At 34.1% G+C, this 19,251-nt stretch overlaps 4 protein-coding genes across 12 annotated transcripts; all 4 read left to right on the top strand.

Annotated features, from left to right (window-relative positions):
* The first annotated feature begins 2,338 nt into the window (after positions 1-2,338).
* LOC140819330 (cytochrome b5-like) lies at positions 2,339-3,784 on the top strand. Its single transcript, XM_073179373.1, has 4 exons — positions 2,339-2,479; positions 2,623-2,726; positions 3,154-3,220; positions 3,381-3,784. Exons 2-4 carry the CDS (start codon positions 2,640-2,642, stop codon positions 3,620-3,622), a joined length of 396 nt encoding a protein of 131 aa, XP_073035474.1. The 5' UTR covers positions 2,339-2,479; positions 2,623-2,639; the 3' UTR covers positions 3,623-3,784.
* A 2,118-nt stretch (positions 3,785-5,902) lies between these two features.
* On the top strand, positions 5,903-7,089 carry LOC140824477 (ubiquitin-ribosomal protein eL40 fusion protein). Its single transcript, XM_073186062.1, has 5 exons — positions 5,903-6,116; positions 6,208-6,294; positions 6,383-6,485; positions 6,691-6,757; positions 6,864-7,089. Exons 1-5 carry the CDS (start codon positions 6,014-6,016, stop codon positions 6,888-6,890), a joined length of 387 nt encoding a protein of 128 aa, XP_073042163.1. The 5' UTR covers positions 5,903-6,013; the 3' UTR covers positions 6,891-7,089.
* A 1,612-nt stretch (positions 7,090-8,701) lies between these two features.
* LOC140823989 (uncharacterized) lies at positions 8,702-9,781 on the top strand. The gene has a single exon (XM_073185592.1). It carries the CDS (start codon positions 8,702-8,704, stop codon positions 9,779-9,781), a length of 1,080 nt encoding a protein of 359 aa, XP_073041693.1.
* Positions 9,782-11,438: 1,657 nt separating this feature from the next.
* LOC140819338 (uncharacterized) lies at positions 11,439-18,466 on the top strand. Of its 9 annotated transcripts, XM_073179433.1 has the most exons (17): positions 11,439-11,855; positions 12,855-12,905; positions 13,017-13,253; positions 13,357-13,455; positions 13,562-13,617; positions 14,497-14,608; positions 14,935-15,114; positions 15,212-15,439; positions 15,876-16,076; positions 16,176-16,364; positions 16,435-16,575; positions 16,654-16,761; positions 16,834-16,947; positions 17,043-17,141; positions 17,221-17,681; positions 17,775-17,807; positions 18,293-18,466. In XM_073179433.1, coding segments are annotated over exons 1-17 (2,442 nt in total). In that variant the 5' UTR covers positions 11,439-11,723; the 3' UTR covers positions 18,294-18,466. The 9 variants fall into 9 exon arrangements, with proteins under 9 accessions (XP_073035534.1, XP_073035493.1, XP_073035484.1 ...); XM_073179392.1 differs by having other exon boundaries at positions 16,654-16,947; positions 17,775-17,816; XM_073179383.1 differs by having other exon boundaries at positions 16,654-16,947.
* The last annotated feature ends 785 nt before the right edge of the window (positions 18,467-19,251 follow it).

Consider the following 19,251-nt stretch of genomic DNA (forward strand, 5'->3'; position numbering starts at 1 on the left):
ATATGTATTATAATAGCATTTAATAGTTTTAGATATTAAATTTAATAATTCATATCATATATTATTTAATAAATATAAAATTCTAAGATTAGTCATACATCAGTAATAAATTCAAAATTATGTCTCTTGTGAGATGATATCACAAATCTTTATTTATGAGACGAGTCAATCCTACCGATATTCACAATAAAAAGTAATACTCTAAGCATAAAAAGTAATGAGTGAGTCTCATGTGAGACTGTCTCACGGATCTTAATCTGTGAGACAGATCAACCCTATCCATATTCACAATAAAAAGTAAGACTCTTAGCATAAAAAATAATACTTTTTCATAGATGACCCAAATAAGAGATACGTCTCACAAATACGACCCGTGAAACCGTCTCACACAAGTTTTTGCCAAAAGTAATATATTTTTATGGATAACCCAAATAAGATATTCGTCTCACATAATTTTTTGTCTAAAATCAATAGTGTGATCTAATGTATAATTTCCAAATTAGTTGAAAAAAACACAATTTTCAGAGATTTCAACCACTTCCCAAACGTGTTCCCACAAAAATTAGATTTTCATAGGATTGGGATTTAACAGCAGTTTTACCGAACCACGACATTGATTGCTTGACCGAAAATGAATCAAAGTCTCACTTGGCGCCTGTATTTTATACTTTCTTTTTCACACATACATTGTGTGTATTATATTTATATAATATAATACGAATATATAAACGTTTACCATAAAAAATAATCTAAAGATATAAAGTTGACAAATTTTGCTGGTTCACTAGTTTTGGGCACACGTAATTAGACTGATAGGACTTTATGACTAATTTATTTATTTTTTATTTTTCAAAATTTGACCTCTATTTATTATTATTTGATGAAACACAAAAATTGTAATAATATGGGAAAACTGCAGTTTTGATCTGATAATTTTGTCGTTTTATGATTTTGGTCTTTTATGTCAACAAATTTTAATTTTAATCTTGAATTTTTTAGTTTTTGGAATTTAATACTTTTTTCACGAGAGTACAGGTACTTATGAAACAACATTTTCGTCACGTCCAGAAAAAAATTAAAATTATCTACCAAAATTATAAATAAACAAATATAATATATAAAAAAAACACGTTTTCCAATAACATGTGAGACACATCCCCTATATTCTTTACAAATGAATATAACATGTGAGACACATCCCCTATATTCTTTACAAATGAATTAGTTAGAATAGTTATCCAAAAATTAAATCATGTAATGATTTTAGTTGCATCATGCGACTTAATTTTTCATTTAGTGTATAATCATATGAGTAGGTCTTTTCTAAGACGGTTTCACGAATTTTTATTAATGAGACGAGTCAATCTTACCGATATTCACAATAAAAAATAATATTTTTTCATGGATGACTACAATAAGATATCTGTCTCCAAAAATACAACATATGAGACCGTCTCACACAAGTTTTGCCTAATCCATACATTAAGTTAGAAAAAATTTGGCCTTTTGCACGCCAACTTTTATGTTCCAATTTCTACCCATCTGTGCCGGTATGCTTCATTTCATGCTTTCTTACCACCACAACTTGTTTGCCTCCGGGCTCTTTCTCATCGTCCAGAGATTTTACTAAAGCATTAGGGACTTAAATAAATATAAATTATATAATTTAATTTAAATGAAAATATTAAAGTTTGGATATATACATTAGGTACCAAAATCTACGTTACTCCAGATGAATTACACTTCATCTAAAATCACTCGATTACAAGGATCCTACGTATTTTCATGAGGCTATTCTCTTATTTTGAAATCCAAATTTTGAAATTTTGTCGCACTGTATCTCACGTAGCATAGAAAAATCTTAAATTTGGTTTGATCTTATTATATAAAAAAAATCACATCCCTCTCAAAAAAAAAAAAAAACAAACAAACAACAAGCTGTGGAGTATATTATGTTTTAAGCATTAATTGACTATAAACTATGTAGTTTTTTTTATTCCTAAACTATGAGGTGGGTAGAAGTCGAACTCGAGCCACTATATATATACATGGGAAAGAGAGTGAAGGGCTAAAGCCGATCTCGACTATAAACTCTATTTTACTAAAAGGAAACAAATATATCTTCCATTTTTAACAATAAACAAAATAATACAGATTTTTAAAAGAGAAAGTTGGTGAAAAATCCTCAATCAAAATATTTTTTTGGGTTTATTTCTTACCCAAAAAATTGTGATATTATGTCATACAAAATATGATATACTTCAAGTGGAAATATGGTATTAAAAAATTATAATAAACACTAAAAAAATACCCAGGACGGAAGGTCAATTTCTCGTTTTTAAAACGGTGGGCAAAAACTTGGTAATTTCAGCCAAATTCAGGGTCATTTTTATCTCCATCACTCCTACAATTTATAAATGACCTGGATCGTGGTGGCAAAATCCCTACGAGCTCTGCCTCTCCCCCTCGCTCTCTCTTCGTAAGTTTATTTTCTTTCTAACATTGATTGCTTCAGATGTTAATACGAAGATCATTTCCAGTTTACATGATTGTCAACGATTTCTGTGATCTTTTTTTTAAGTATATTTGGTGATTGGTGATTTTTTATTTTTTTTGGCGCAGCTAGGTGTGGTGAAAAAATGGCGGCGAATTTGAAAACTTACACGTTTGATGAGGTAGAGAAGCACAACAAGTTAGAGGATTGCTGGCTTATTGTCCACGGCAAGGTCTGGATCTCTTCTCTTCTCTTCTCTTCTCCCCGTTTGTTTGCTTGAATTTCTCTTTTGATTGAGGATCGGAGAAGTCAACGAGTGATACTCGATTGATTTTATTAAGATCTTGCGTTCCACATGTTGAATTCGAAGCTTTGATTCTGATTTCTGAAATTAATCTGCGTTTCAAGCCTCTTCGTAACGGTTGGTGTAGAATTTTCAAATCGAAAGCGAAATTTGATTTTGTATGTTCTTCATAAGTAAAGTCAACGGGTTGCAACTTCGAGTTGCTTAAATTCATGATCCCAAGACAGAATTCGGAACAATAGCTGGGCAATATATAATAGGCCTGTATTTCTCTTGTTTTCTTGGCACAAATTTGCCTGGAAATGTCGTACAATTCCAAATTTTCTTTCAACTAATAATGAATCATCCTTATCAGGTGTATGATGTGAGCCCATTCATAGAAGAACATCCTGGAGGCGAAGAAGTCATGCTATCATCTACAGGTAAAGTTGTAATAATCCAACATCCCCATGTCCGTTTAATTTTATATGGATCACCGTCTTTGATTAATGAACTTGATTTGCTTGGGAAATCAAACACCCTCTACGAAGAAAAACTCTTCCTCTCCTCCAAAAATCATCCAAATTTGTGGTCTGTTGGCAGGAAAAGATGCAACCAGTGACTATGAAGATATTGGGCATAGTGAGTACGCCAAGGATTTGATGAAAAACTATATTATCGGGCAAATAGACATGTCCACTGTGCCTTCGAAACGCCATTACCTTCCTCCAGTGTCTGCGTACGAATCGAGCAAGAATTCCTCGTTTGTAGTCAAGATTTTGCAGATATTGGTGCCTCTGTTCATTTTGGCATTTGCCTATGCACAATATTCCAAACAGAAATAAGTCTTACACACGGAAGATAGAATGTTTTTTGTCGTCATGGCTTCTTTCCTTTATATTTTGAAATGTAATAATATTTAACTGGTTTGTGTAAAACACTTGGGCTGCGTGTTATCTGCATTAAAAAATGGTTGGAAATAAAATTTGAGAAATGCTTACATGTTCTTTTGAGATTATAAAACTACACTAATTTATATTTTATTTGGACGTTTGTCATGTATTAATACTTATTTAATAATACCAAATAATTTATATTTTATTTGGACGTTTGCTCAATTATTATTATTTTTAAAATTAAAATATGTATGAGCGCTGCATATGTGCTGTGAGCGCTGCATATGTGCTGTGTAATAAAATTAAATCAAAATATAGTTTCAAACGCTAATATATGTGATCGGCTTTCAAAATTTTTTTAGTAGTTCTTCTTTTACACGGTCTCACGAATTTTTATCTGTGAGACAGGTCAACCTTACCGATATTTACAATAAAAAATAATACTCTTAGCATAAAAAGTAGAGTGAGTCTCATGTCAGACCGTGGTCCTTAGACGGATATTCCTAAAAATAATACTTTCAGCTTTTTAGGTAACCTAAATAAGAGATTTTCATCTTGATTACACCCAAAAAAATTTTTCTCACAAAAAGGTCTGAAATCTTCTCACATAAATTTTTGTCAGATCTTTTTATTGACTAGTAAACTTTGAAAAAGCCCTGGATAATATATCTAGATATTCATAATGAGAATAAATTACGTGGACGCAATCACTTTTATTATGATCCAGAAAATCGCTGTTACCCTATCTATGCCGTTAACAATCGTAATTGATTAGGGGATTCACACTGGTTATCCGCGAATTTCCCCATGTAATCTTATTATTTTTATTTTATGCCGATGAAATCAACTATCGCAGTCATTCGATTTATATTGAGTAAATGATTAAGTTAATGTATTGTTTTTCAAATAAAGTTAGTCAGATAAATTATATTGTTATGATATGATTATTTGATAAAATGTTAATAGAAGAATAAAACTCATGAACATTGATTAAACGCGCACGTTTTTCATTATATCGGACAAACATGATGCCTCTTGATCTTATTATTTTCTACAGTCCATTTGACTGTAATGTTATCTCCTCCATTATTAGCACAAAAAATCAAATTAGAAAATGGTGGTCAGTTATGTCGCCTGTGGCTGACAAGCTTGAGAGTCAAAACAAACATGATGCTCAAGTTTCTTGGAACTAGGTATGTACACAACACATGTAGCATAGTATACTATGTACAAGATTGAATGCTTACACTTTTATTAAAAATTACGGTTAATATAAATGATATAAAAAATCAAACCTCATATTCGATTGCTCTGTTAGCATAAATATTTATTGCACTCCAATAGTTTATTTTTCAATATTTTTCATTCTCTGCAATTAAGATGAATCGAATACGTGAAATCGGCTCTGATAGCAATGCAAGACCAAACACTATATCTAATGGTAATAGTACAAATCAAATCTTTTAAACCCTGATACTATAAGGCTAAACAAAAAAAGGTAATTATATTAATTCTTTGATCTTTATTAATAACAGCTATGTTTAATAAAATCTTTAGTATTGTTAGAGATGCAAAATTAAAAAATTAGCCAAAATAAAAGGGAAGATGCATACGAGCAGAGATAAGTTAGTTCATTCTTGGATTCGACAGATTTCTTCATTTTGTCTACATTGTCCAAATGAATACTTGAATTTACAATGCGACCCAATCAGATTTAATTTTATTAAGGTTAAATCTAAAAATATTTTGCAGACGACATTAACCTACTGTTTAAGCATAATATATATCATGTACATGTCTTTCTACACAGTGCAAATTGTTTTTTTTTTTTTTCCATTTTTATTAAATTATTTTATCTATTATAAGTTCTTGAAAAATATGATTCTTTGAGTAACAATTTTAAAGTTAATTCACAAGTTTCAATACAGTTATTATTCTTAATTTATAGTTCTCACCACTTCCAAAACAAGTATATATTTATATTTTAACATAAATACATTAAGTTTTAAATTTTAATAAATCCCATGAAATTTTAAAAAAAATTAATCAATTAATCAAACATGATCTAATATGTCATGATATTGACAATCAATAATATAACCAAATATATATTATATTATTCTAAAAAAATAATCTATATTTTAAAAATATAATCTCGAAAAAATTATTGCTTCAGAGACAAAGAAGGATTTAAGATTGAGGAGTGGAAGAGTTTACGTTGGTGTCTCGGGCCTTCTTGAATGTATACGTGGAGAAAACAAAAACCCTAAACGGCTTCATATAAATACCAATCCACGAACAACCGTGGAGGTTCACGCTACACAACACGACTAGCGAAAAATGCAGATCTTTGTAAAAACTCTAACTGGGAAGACAATAACGCTTGAGGTTGAATCGAGCGATACCATCGACAATGTTAAGGCCAAGATCCAGGACAAGGAAGGTATTTTCTCATTTTTTTTCAATTTAATCGATCATTTTCTTTGTTGTTCAGATTATTTGTTGATGTTTTTGTTTGAATTTATTACATTCAGGAATCCCACCTGACCAGCAGCGTTTAATTTTCGCCGGGAAACAACTCGAGGATGGCCGGACTCTAGCTGATTACAACATTCAAAAAGGTTTCCTTAAGTTTTCTTTTTCATATTTAATTCGGTTTAGTTATTTTGTTTTATAGATTTATGTATATATACTCTATTGATGTTGCAGAATCGACTCTGCATCTGGTTCTGAGGCTTAGGGGTGGAATTATTGAACCTTCGCTTATGGCATTGGCTAGAAAGTACAACCAGGACAAGATGATTTGCCGCAAGTAATTTTCTTATTAAGTTTCAGTCTGAGTCTTTTTCATGTCAATTCCATTGCTTTCACTAAACAGTTGGACAGAAAATGTGACTTTATCATGTAACGGAGGAGAGATCAAGTATATGCTAATTCATAGATTGGATGATGCCCTTGTATCACAGATTTATTTATTTATTTACTTTAGTTATATTTGTTTTGTGATGTTCTTGAAGATGTTATGCCCGTTTGCACCCTCGTGCCGTCAACTGCAGGAAGAAGAAATGTGGACACAGCAACCAGGTATGGAGATGTGATTTTTAATTGGTGCTTGTTTTGATATATTCAAATCAGTTGTTTGTGGTGAATTTATATGCTTATTGTGATTTGTTTAATTTTTGTCATGCAGTTAAGGCCGAAGAAGAAGATTAAGTAGAGAAGGGATGTTTATATATTTACTTGCTTGTGCTAGTTTCCAGTGGAATTCGTGTTGTAGCTTTTGGCGATTAACATTTTTTAAATTTGTAACGGTGACCCTTCAGTGATTTCATGGATTTGGACGATGTTATACTGTTGTTAATTATGATACCACTGATATTTTGAATGCAACATGGTAATCTTTAGTCTATTTTCAATGTATGGAGCTCTGTGATTTTGAAATCATCAAGTTTCTTACTTTTGAATGCAGCATGGTGCTCTTTGGTCTATTTTCAATGTATTGAGCTCTGTGATTTTGAGATCTTCGAGTTTCTTGCTTTGGAATCGAGTAATGGTGTTTTGCGCCAGTTCTGATTCCAAAGGTGTTTTGTTATTTTTGGTCCAATTTCAATTTATTAAGCTATGTGATTTTGAGATCTCCAGGTTTCTTGTTTCGGATTCGATTAAAGTGTTATTGGTTTTTACTAAAGCTAGTTTGTTCAGTCGGTTCCATTCTTTAATTAGATAAAAAAAAGGCCGTTATTTCTACCTTAAGGACAGTCACATGTACGATGTACACCTATACTTGGACTCGATGATCCAAGATATAAATGTCTTATTTCGTTCTCGAGAGAGCGTGATTGCAACAATTACCTTCATTTTTGTCGTAATCATGGGATCTTGATGCTGGTTTTGATTTAATCAATTTCCGGTGATTTTGCTGTTTTTGAAGAAAAATTGAGGTCATGGGTCGATTCATAACCTCTTGTTTTCAGGTTCTGTACTCCGACTAATGTGTTATGCCTCGATAAATAAGATATAAGAGGAACACCGACGGAATGTGATATGTCATTCCAACCATATACAGTATAAGATCCACCTCTGGTTGTAATCCATATATTCTTGCTATTTCACTGGCCGGTGCATTCACAGCCTTTAATAGCTTTGTTTTACACAGTGGAGTTGACAGTCCAGGCGGAGTACTTGATTCCACGTGAAATAAGTAGATCCCCAATTGGGTTCCATTGGTGGCGTTGGAGTGATGCGTCTGTTTTCTGGTTGCTTGCTTTGCTTGAGGTTCTCCCGATGGTTTGAGATCATAATATTCTTCTTTTTTGGTTGATTTAGGTTCCGAGAAACATGTATTCCCGCCGTTTTCATGTTGATTCAGGGTTATTTTAATTTAAAGTTTTTTTATTTATTTATCTTAAAAATAATTCATATTACATCATATTTAAATACTTTGAAAGGACAGAAAATTATAGAGAAGAGTTGAATAGTTCAATATACTTCCAAATAAGATAATATCTACAGAAATTTGTTTCCAAAAGTTTATTATATATATATTTTGGAAACATGTATAAGCATACTCCGCATATTTATGTTTCATAATAATTCGTGTGGTAAAATCCTTTAAAATAAAAACAAAAACACCATTGAATCCCGAAATGTGTGGGAGCCAATTCTGTGTTTTCTTTCTTCTACTGCCGAGAAACGTATCCTCATCGTTGAGGCAAAGGAAAGGGGAGGGGAAGAAACAAATACTCCATAAAAAGCAATTTAGTTCCTCTCTCTCTTCGTCTCATCCATTCGCCGCCGCTGACGTATGTTACAGTTTTCCTCATCAATCAGCAAAAGATTCTCAATGTAAGGATTCACATTTTCCTTTGTTGTATATTTGAAGAAGGTGGTTTTTTCTGCAAATTATGCTGTGTTCAGACCTGATCGTGGCGACAGATCCATCAATATCGTTGTTACTCACATCGCTGCTGCGACTGCCGACGCACAACCGCCGCTGGCGCTGCAGCTGCCGCCTTTTGTCTCCGATCTATGAGAAAGTTTACCTATTCCTCTTATCAATTTGGCCTGGATTTCCCTCCACCGCCGCTTCTCTCGCCTTTACCATCTCCATCCGCGCAACCCATTTTCCCGGATCTCATTGCTCGTGAGATTTTTCTCTTCAGTTCGGTACCCACTGCCAAAGCCATTTTCGATTTTGCGACATTATCGTTTATAGCTTGCCTGCTCCTCCTCTCTCTCTTTGCTTTTTCTTTTGTTTTCCATCTCCGCCTCAGATCTCGCCACTTGCCCCATTTACGGAAATTCAATTCTCTCTGGACCGTGCGGTTGCTTCTCGTGTTATTGGCGGCATTCTGGGCACTTAACGAAATTTTACGGCTACCATTTGTTCGTAGGAAGTACTTTTACCCATTTTTGCCTCCAATTTCCCTGCAACAACAAGCCAATATATGTAAAGTTCACGTCGTTCTCTCCCTTGGATTATTCGAACCCGGATTCTTGATTACCCTTCTCTTCTTGGTCAATGTTTCAATCAAGAACAGAAACCAATCACAAATTTGGGTCCTTGTATCTATTTTCGCAGCATGTACGCCCATAGCACTGCTGCAGACATTTTTTGTCCATTTCTGGCCAGTGGAAACCAAATTGTCGAAATTCTTACACGGCAGCTCCGTACTTTCAAACGATAATAACGGGAATAGAACCGTGCTCTGCACATACCCTTTCTTCAGCTGTGTCGTATTTTCAGCATTTGCGATAGGTTATGTTATGGTTTTTTTGTTATCATGTTGGCGGGTCCTGTCATTTGTGATCAACAAGAGCATCAGACGTCGAATCAATACCCTGTCCACGATGATTATGGTAGCACTTCCGCTGCAGATTCTTTGTCTCAGCCTGTCCTGGCTGTGGATGCCTGAGTATGTAGCCTACGGCTGTGTTGTCCTGGCCATGTTTGTTGGCGTGACGTGCTGTATGGTGGTGGGGGAGGTCATCTTGGTCATCCAGCCCATCACGGATGCGTTGGCCGCCGGAGGAAGCTTTTCACAATGTGATTCCAGTGGTGTTTCGTGTAAGGCATCGGAAGCTCGGGATACTAACCAGTTGCGATGAGATTCACTGCGTAATTGACGGAACGGACCCGTGCTTCTACTTGCATGGAATTGAGGGGTAGTAGTATGGTCAATTAAACTAAAAGGCCTTGGGTTTTCATCGACATTGAGGTTAATTTCGTTATTTCAGCAACATTTGTTGTGAAAAGGGCAAAGCCGTAAGTTCACTTGTTTTGTTTTTGGTCGTATTTTTTTTCTTGATTGATTCAATACCAAACAATATTTGAATACGTGAATGGGACTGTTGAAATTTTTCTGAAGTTTTACCGTTTATTCGCGTGACATGCAATATAAAATAAATTAATATATATAAAAAACAAAAACTTGTGTGAGACGGTTTCACAGATAGTAGTTTGTGAGACAGATCTCTATTTGGGTTATCCATGAAAAAATATTACCTTTTATTGTAAATATCGATAGAGTTGATCCGTCTCACAGATAAAGATTCGTGAGACCGTTTCACAAGATACCTACTCATATAAAATAAAAATTATTCCTAAATTCGAGTGATATTATATTTATAAGAACAATGTTTCGGGATACTAATCATCAAATCTAAAGAAATAAAGATATAGGAAATAATAGTTACTATTTATGTGTGCTTTCTATTTTATAATGTAGAATATAACAACAATGTGAGGGAAATTTGGAGTAAATATGACTTGTCTAGAGCACATTGACATACACACACCCAAAAGGCTCTCGTGTGGCCCCACCCGTCGTACCAAAAAAATAAAATTAATCATATATATCAATAAAAAATCATATTTATTATTATTTTAATTTAATCAACACAAAATTATTTTCAATTTAAAATAGTAGTTCGATTTAAAAAATAAATTTTGTTTAGAATTTTTTGTCAAATTTGAAGATTTTTTAGTAAGATAAAAAAAATAATTATGAAATAAAATATTTTAATGTCTTTTAAAATAATTATTTTAAAATTCTCAAACTTAGTAAAGAAATATATCCTTAAAAAATATCATTCAATTTTTTAAATAAAATATACATCATGTCCGTCCTCATCATGCTCGCAATTATATATGTTGACTTTGAAAATTACACATGTATCCTCGTAATTTTTTATATACCTTATAGTTACTACTTCTCATTCATCATATTAAAGAGTAAGAAAATGTTAAAAAAAATAATTGAAGGAAAAAATTAATTTAAAAATAGATTTAAACGTAAATATAAAACTTTTATTTTGGTTGTGAATGTTAAAACTCAAAATATTATATTTTAAAACTAAAATCAATAAAAACCCAAAACATATTTATAAATTGAATTTTTACTTTGTCTTTTGCTTTTATTTTAATTTTTTGTTTAACTTTTCACTTAAATATATCAAAATAAAATTAAATTGAACTCATTTATTGAAGAGTGACTTGTAACTATTACAAAGATGTTTCATGCATATATTTTTTGACATGGGTAAGAAACTCGAAAAAATTGATTAAATAATTTCGGTCCTAATATGTTTTTAAAAAAATGATCTCCTCAAATATATTTGAAATATATTTAAGTAGATCATTTTTTTAAAATAGTTGATCGAAGATTAAAAAATAAAATATCCCGAAACTAGTACACATATATAGACGCGCATGTACTTGATAACTGCCCTTGTGATCTCTTTATAAATAGCGCGAAGGCTCCCCTGCTCAAACGGTTTACCCAACTCCTCCGAAAACCCTATTTTCACAGAGTCCACCCCTCGCAAAGCCCTAATTTCCTCAATCACTCACCTGAAAAAGTCCGAAAATCTATCATTTGATTCATCTGTTCGTTGAACTCATTCCTCGATTCTCACTGTTACTCTTCGCCTTTCTCCATTTTCGATCTCTTATTTTCTAGGGTTTTGATTGAGAATTCGTTCTTTTTCCTTTCTGATATACAAATTGAGAGTGGGGGAAGTAGACAACTGTTTTTTGTTGTTGAAATTAATGGATACGACGGCGGCCGGTGCTGCCGCCACGCGGGGAGGGGTTTCGCTGCCGCTTTCATCGTCTTCTCAGCCTTCTCGGAAGGAGTGGCGTGTTGTTTCTGAGCAAATGGTTCGAAACTCAGCTAATGAGGTAGATTTCAGTGAAAATCTTTACTTACATTTGCTTCAGTGTGCTTCATATTCAATGTGCTTTTAGTTTTAGTCAAGGTTGTAAATGGCGGGAGGCGGTGGCGGGGCGGTCGGTGACCGCCTACCGCCTCGGCCGCCTCGGCGGTGCCCAGGCGGTGCCTAGGCGGTTGAATTTTTTTTAATATTTTTTTATAGATAATCATATATAATTATACAATATAATCACAAATAGTCATCATTTTTCATGTAAGATGTGTAATTAAATAATTTTTAAGCACAAAAAAGCTTCATACAAAGCAAATAAATATATACATGCAAACTAACAAAATAGTTAATAAAAATTCATCATCATATTAATGCTATTATACTAACAAAGTAATATAATTATTTTTACCAAAAAACTAAGTTTAAATTTCAAAGCTTCAATCTATTATCCATCAGTAGAACAAGTACTAGAGTAAACATGACTAATCTTCCAAATCATCAACATATGCACCCTCCACTACATCTACATATGCCATAACTAATCTTCCAAATCATCTACATATGCACCATCTACTATATCTACATATGCGGGCGGAGGGCGGCGGGCGGCAGATAGTGTGTGGTGGGCTTAGTGGTTGAGACTTGAGAGTGAAACCAAAAGTTAAAAAAAAAAGTTGGGTGTGCTAGGGCCCGCCTGCTCGCCTTGGCCGCCTCGCCCGCCTTGACTACCCGCCTTGGCCGCCTCGCCCGCCTGCTCGCCGCCTCGCCCGCCTGCTCGCCGCCTCGACCCGCCTCCCCAACGCCGTATAGCTTTGGCCGCCTAAAACATCCGCCTCAAGCATAGGCGGTGCGGTCGAGGGCTGCCTACCGCCTAGGCGGTGCCTAGGCGGCCGCCTCGACCGCCATTTAGAACACTGGTTTTAGTTTTGAAATTGATTTATATCGTAGCATTGAATAAAAAAGTTAAGGTTTAAAATGATATTTTTTTATTTTTTTCCGGTTTCTTATATATCAGGAAGTAGAGCGTTCTAAAATCGGCCAATCGGATGAGAGATTGATATACGAGGTAATAATCGTGATTCGTTGAAGTTGGAATTTTCTTCCCGGTGTTTTTCTTTTTAATTGAATCAACGCCAACATGAGTGAAAGTTAAGCTGATTTGATGTGTTGTATTAAGGTGCAGCATGGGAGAGAATCAATAAATTTGGATTTCTGCTCACTAACTATTGATAGAGGCTTGGACAACAATGTTTTGCAGCAGAGACTTCAGACAGTGGCAAAACAAAGAGAAGAATTGCAGCACATTGAGATCGAACTTCGGGGGCAACTGTTTGCGAGTTCCAAAATCTTGGAGTTGCAGAAGACTTATGATGCTCAGATACACGAGCATGTGAATGCAAATATCAAATTACAGGTTCTCTCTTCATTTTTGAGTGGGCATGTTTTCTTAAAGTTTTGATGCATGTTAGATAAATATGTAGATTTGTTAAACTTTTGCATTATGTTTGCGTTTTTAGGAACAATTGCATGAGATGGAACAGAAGTTACGTGAGCTGGAGAGAAAGATAGAAGAAAAGGAAAGAGAGCTGCATGCTATTAGATTGGATAACGAAGCGGTTAGTTTGATAATTTTATTTGTTTTTCTGAACTTTGATGGTATTTTATGCTGCTGATGCCTGCGCTTTGTTTTGTTTAGATTAAGTTCTCTGTATCTTCTTGCAGGCCTGGGCCAAAGAGGACCTTATTAGGGAACAAAGTAAAGAGCTCCAGAGCTACAGGCATGCCCCCATATATTTGTTGAATTATTTTATTAAGATGTTGGTTGCTGCTAATCATTGATATTTTTTATTGAGTTGCTGCAGCATTTCTTTTTGCAATTTTGTCTCGTTCTTGAAATGTTATTTTTTTTGTTCTTTTAAGCATGTATTTACTGCAAAGCAGCGACAAATCTAGGATTTTATATCCAGATGGGCTGAACTAGATACAAATTGTAAACTTTTAGTGGAAATAAATTCTAAAAATTTAATGTATCAAGATTAATATAAATAATAAATCAAATATATTGTGATGTATATATTTAATTTAATGCACAAAAAATAGGTAAAATATAATAATTTTTAGTAGCTTTTTTTAGGGATTTTTAATAGGTTTTTAACAATGTTATGATACATATCCATAGTTGGATTAATATTTGAGCGAAACTGCTATGAAAAAAAGTTGATTTAATTTGAGTCATTAATATTGATATATTATTTTAGAAAATATAGTCATGTATACATAATTAAGTAATAAATTCACTGCCATGTATACATATTTCAAGTCCAACAACATATATTCACATGAAGCCCAACCACATATTCTTCAAATTAAATCCAACTCAACATATATGCATAATTATGTAATATATTCACTATCATTTATATGAAAAGCCCAACATATATTTATTCACACAAAACCCAAAAATTAGCATGGGCTAGACCATATATATCACACAAAGCCTAGCCCACAATAGACCCTACAGAGATATGTCCCCGCTTCAAAGTAAATAAATTAGTTGGAGAAGTTTTTATTTGTTCCTATTTCTTTCTTCTGCATTTCCGAGCCTTGTGTCTTTGGGTGTGTATAAATATCTTCCAATAACGTGCATCCTCTTCCAGGAGGGAGAGAGAGAATTCCGAGGCTGAAAGAGTGCAACATATTACACAAATACATGATCTTCAGGAACATTTTCAAGAAAAAGAACAGCAGTTTTTGGAGCTGCAGGATCAGGTTTTTTTTTTTTGCAATTTTATGAATATTTATTTGACAAATCAGAACGCATTGCTAAATTTTTGTCAAACGGTTCAGAGGAAATATTTATCGTATTCATGTATTCGGCATCACACTGCTGCATTAGTGGTCAGATAGTGTTATATTGTTGTCATGATCATCTTAGACTTCATGGAACACTAAATTTTGTTATTGAATTGAAATTCTGTCCTTGAAAGACATTTGATACAGTGTCTTGTATCATTTTGGCGATGTAAAATATTTTTTGATGGATATATTCAACTACCTTGTTAGATGTATTTTGACAATTAGCTTTCTCCATCCAGCATAGAATTGCACAAGATACCATTATTTTCAAAGATGAACAGTTACGTGAGGCACAAGCTTGGATGACTCGTGCTCGGGAAATGGATGCCTTGCAATCTACTACTAACCACACATTGCAAGCTGAACTGCATGAACGTACAGAGCAGTGTAATCAGTTGTGGATAGGCTGTCAAAGACAGGTGGTTAATGTTTTATGTCCTTCAAATAGAAATGCATGTGTTGAGGTTGATTGTTATGTTTTCAAATTGACGATAATTTTATGTTTTGGTCAACCAGTTTGGTGAGATGGAAAGGCTTCATCTGCATATCCAACAGCTGCAGCTTGAATTAGCTGATGCTAGAGAAAGAAGTGGAAGTTACTCAGATGGGCCACAAGTATCACAAACAAATTCAAAGGATGTTCCTATCGGAAACGGCTTGCCGAGCGAAAATTCTGGTAGCGTATTGAATGGAAATTCTGAAAATGTTTTGTCCTTGGCTTCTGGTGGTCATTCATCAACCCTGGTAGGCGATACTCTTGTTGGATCCTTGTGTCTGCTACCTGTGTGCTAATTGAGTTTTGTATCCGTTTGTTATTGCGAGCCTCTGAATCAATCATTCGGTGAAATGCCAACTAATCTGCAACTTTTTCCTAGTTTGGTCTTTTTTGGATCATTTCTTGGCCCTTGTCAGAGGTTTTATACATGTCAGTATGCCTGTTACCTTTTGTTTTGGCTGCCTGTTTCTTCACGAATTTTAAACTGATTGTAACCATGTAACATAATGTTTTGTAGTCTCTCACTTTCTTATGTACTAGAGTATGTGCAATTTTAATCATACTTCCTCCTCACAGAGGAGAAAAGTTTTAGGGAGTTCAAAAAATTTCCCCTAATAGATATCAGTTCATGCATGCTTGTGGCACCCATCGTGTTGTTGCTTTAACCTTCCATTTTTTTGGTAGACCGACCATGTTCATGGTGTTCCATTTTCTCCATCACTGATTGGGATGCCAGCCTTCCTTCCACCTGGACAGATGACTGCATTGCGTCCATTTGTGATTCATCAACAAGGACTACCCCATTCTGTGCAATTGCAAGTAACACAATCCCCTTTTCACTCTGTGCCCGCAATTTCCACGATTCAACAATGGCAGCAGCACCAGGTATGTAGCCTTTACAACTTATTATCAACTTTCTTGATTATATTACGAGTTGTTACAGAAAATAATTTTGTGGCCTTTTTCATTACTTGGTTCAATCAGCCAGGTAACCAAAATGTGCCTGTGCACCAGCATGAGCAAACCCAAGAAAACTCCGTGGGAACAGATTCCAATGGTTATTCTCAAGTATCAGAGAATGGGCAAACTCTGAATTCGAGTTATTTGGATAATAATATCAATCAAGAGTTACTTCCTGGTTCAGTGGTTCTTTCACCGAATGAAGAGGCACAGGTAGCTCAATGATATTGTCTAATACAATTTGCCTTGTGCAGCACGATTTCAAATACTCAATTCCCTTCAGCTATTGAACAATGTTCAGGTGCTCGACTCTGTTGATGAAAGCTATGATACTGTTCAATCTCAACAAAACTTGCTGCAAGTTTCTTCCCAGTTTCATGATTCTCTTAGACTGGATCCTATTGAGAACAATAATGCCAATAAGGTTAGATAATTTCCATTCACCCTCCCACTTTTTCCACCATGTTTTTGATCTTTTTGCCATGTATTATTGTTTGTACAGGAAAAGAGTATAAACTCTGTTATTGATAATGGAGTGGAGAACAAAAACCCGGGGATGGAACTTTTGAATCCTTCCATCAGTGCATCCTCATCCGAAGCGTCAACTCCTGTAAATTTCATTGAAACAACAAACACTCCTTCGGTTTCTGTTTTGACCGATGGCATTGTTTCCAATGGACAGAAAACTGACGTGGTTGGGAAGACTGGGGAACACTTTTTACTCGATGAGAGATCATTGCTTGCTTGCATTGTTCGCACGATTGGATCTGGTGGCAGAATTAGGATTAGTTCAACGGTGAGTTAGATTGACCTGGGCTTTGTTTACTTGTCTTTCTTTAGCCTGATTTTCGCAGAAGTAGTTATGACCATTGTTTACAACTATTTATACAGCTCCCTAATAGGCTTGGAAAAATGCTTGGCCCTCTACACTGGCATGATTATAAGAAGAAGTATGGGAAGCTTGATGATTTTGTGGCTAGCCATCCTGAAGTATGACATACTTTTCTCTAATCGTATTTCTTGTTTGTCATTTATAAATTTTTTATCAAGTGTTGTTTTGTTTCTTCAGTTATTCGTGATAGAGGGGGACTTCATTCAGCTCCGAGAGGGTGCACAAGAAATCATAGCTGCTACAGCTGCCGTCGCAAAAGTGGCTGCAGCAGCGGCTGCTGCACCTTCATCATACTCGTCATTTTTGCCTTCTGTGACAGTGACTCCCATGGCACAGTCCCACCGGCTGAAAAAGATATATTCTTTTGATTCCTCATCTGTCAATGTTGATAAGAGCAATTTAAATTCTTCCCAATTATCAGTGACACCGAGTCAAAACTTGAACGGGGCCTCCTTTAACATCAATGGTGGAGTTTCGAATGTCAAAATTTTGAGCAAACCCAAGGATCGTGTGGAGGAAAGAAATGACTCCGAATCTAAGCTGGGTCGATCTGTACAAGTTGAAAATGGTATGAACTCTGACAAAAATGACTTTTTTCAAAGAAAGGGTGTGTCGCAAGCGAGACATGGCACAAGCAGGTATTAATTGGAATGCTGCACCACTTTTATGTAATTTAAATTTCTGGTACTTCTGAATAAAATCTCATGGAATTTATGTTTATTTTTCGACAGGGCAATTGGGGCTGCCTCCAATCCTAGGAGATAGTAAGCCATGTCATCCTCTTTTATGAAGCATTTGGATTGAGTTTTTTAATAAGTGATTTCAAATACACTATAGTTTGTTTAACTTTAATATAGAGAAATTTTCAACTACACTATTTTCAGTTTGATAGTATAGTGCCATTTGAAATCCGTTGTTCAAATCATTCCTCTCTATAAAATTTCTTTTTCCAAATGCAACCTTGAATTGCCTTAGGATGGAGATATTTGGGAGGAAAAGGACATAAAATCATGGAAACAAGTTTGGTCATATTGATTGTTGAACTTCTGACATAATCGAGTTATATCTGAAATCTATTGATCCAAATTTCCCAGTTTAAATCAAAATTTCTAAATCAAATATAGCGTTAATGAATAATAATGTTGATATCAATTATTTGGTGGTTATATGTTGACTCCAATGAATTATTTGTAATTATTTATAATCATTGTCATTATTATTATATAAATTTCGGGGTTTGTTTTTGCAGGATATGTTTTGGATCATATGGTCAACATTTGGAGACGGTGACGGGAGGGAAACTGTCATGTTTCATTTTTAAATCTCCGGTTGTACTTATTGGACACAAATCTGATTCTGAATACTGACTTATTTATAACATTATTATATTCGGTTTGATGGAAAGAACTTGAATTTCATCTTCTTTGTGTTTGTGCATCCAATTTTCATCTGTATTTCTCTAAAATTTATGAGAATTAGATATTTTACTGTATAAAAATAAAATTGTCGATTTTTTAAAGTTTCATGCAATTTTTTTTCTTATGAAAAACTCGATGAATCGTTAATATGGAATCAAATATACAAGCATAAAAGATTCATGTTTAACTAATAATAATCATTTGTATAAGCTGAACCATGATTCGAAAACCCCCTGCTCCTGCAAATGGTGCAATAAAAACCAAAATAGGTCACCAATAAGTCATCGGTTTTCATCGGTTTTAGAATAGGTTCTCAATCTTTATTTATTAGACGAATTATTCCTACTGATATTCACAATAAAAAGTAATACTCTTAATATAAAGAATTTTATATCTATTATAAAGAATTTTAAATTTTAAAATGGATTTATTATAAAGACAATTATAAAGAATTTTAAATTTTAAATTGGATTTATTAGTCAGATCTCTACATCTTATAAGCCGTTTATGTGATTTTATATCATATATATTTTATCAAATATATATATATATATAATTTTGAAATATTGATCGCTCACTATATTCGTATCTATTCATAACTATGAGATGAAACTATTATATTGAATATAATAAAACATATCCACATTGTACATCCAATATATAAATATCGTCGCATAAGTGGACACGGTGACTCATTTTGGCTTTTAGTGTCAACATCAAATTTTTATTTCAGGGCACCTATGTGTGAATCTTACATCTCAATATGTAGACGTCGTCTAATCGGTGTGCA

Source organism: Primulina eburnea, chromosome 2, assembly GCF_022965805.1.
Source record: "Primulina eburnea isolate SZY01 chromosome 2, ASM2296580v1, whole genome shotgun sequence".
In the NCBI taxonomy this organism is placed as follows: Eukaryota; Viridiplantae; Streptophyta; class Magnoliopsida; order Lamiales; family Gesneriaceae; genus Primulina; species Primulina eburnea.

Coding starts and splice junctions, on each gene's coding strand:
- LOC140819330 (XM_073179373.1), top strand. CDS start 2,640: ATGGCGGCGAATTTGAAAACTTACACGTTTGATGAGGTAGAGAAGCAC. Junction 2,727..3,153: donor GGCTTATTGTCCACGGCAAG/GTCTGGATCTCT, acceptor CATCCTTATCAG/GTGTATGATGTGAGCCCATT. Junction 3,221..3,380: donor AGTCATGCTATCATCTACAG/GTAAAGTTGTAA, acceptor GTCTGTTGGCAG/GAAAAGATGCAACCAGTGAC.
- LOC140824477 (XM_073186062.1), top strand. CDS start 6,014: ATGCAGATCTTTGTAAAAACTCTAACTGGGAAGACAATAACGCTTGAG. Junction 6,117..6,207: donor CAAGATCCAGGACAAGGAAG/GTATTTTCTCAT, acceptor TATTACATTCAG/GAATCCCACCTGACCAGCAG. Junction 6,295..6,382: donor TGATTACAACATTCAAAAAG/GTTTCCTTAAGT, acceptor TTGATGTTGCAG/AATCGACTCTGCATCTGGTT.
- LOC140823989 (XM_073185592.1), top strand. CDS start 8,702: ATGAGAAAGTTTACCTATTCCTCTTATCAATTTGGCCTGGATTTCCCT.
- LOC140819338 (XM_073179392.1), top strand. CDS start 11,724: ATGGATACGACGGCGGCCGGTGCTGCCGCCACGCGGGGAGGGGTTTCG. Junction 16,576..16,653: donor AGAACAATAATGCCAATAAG/GTTAGATAATTT, acceptor TTGTTTGTACAG/GAAAAGAGTATAAACTCTGT. Junction 17,142..17,220: donor TTGTGGCTAGCCATCCTGAA/GTATGACATACT, acceptor TTGTTTCTTCAG/TTATTCGTGATAGAGGGGGA.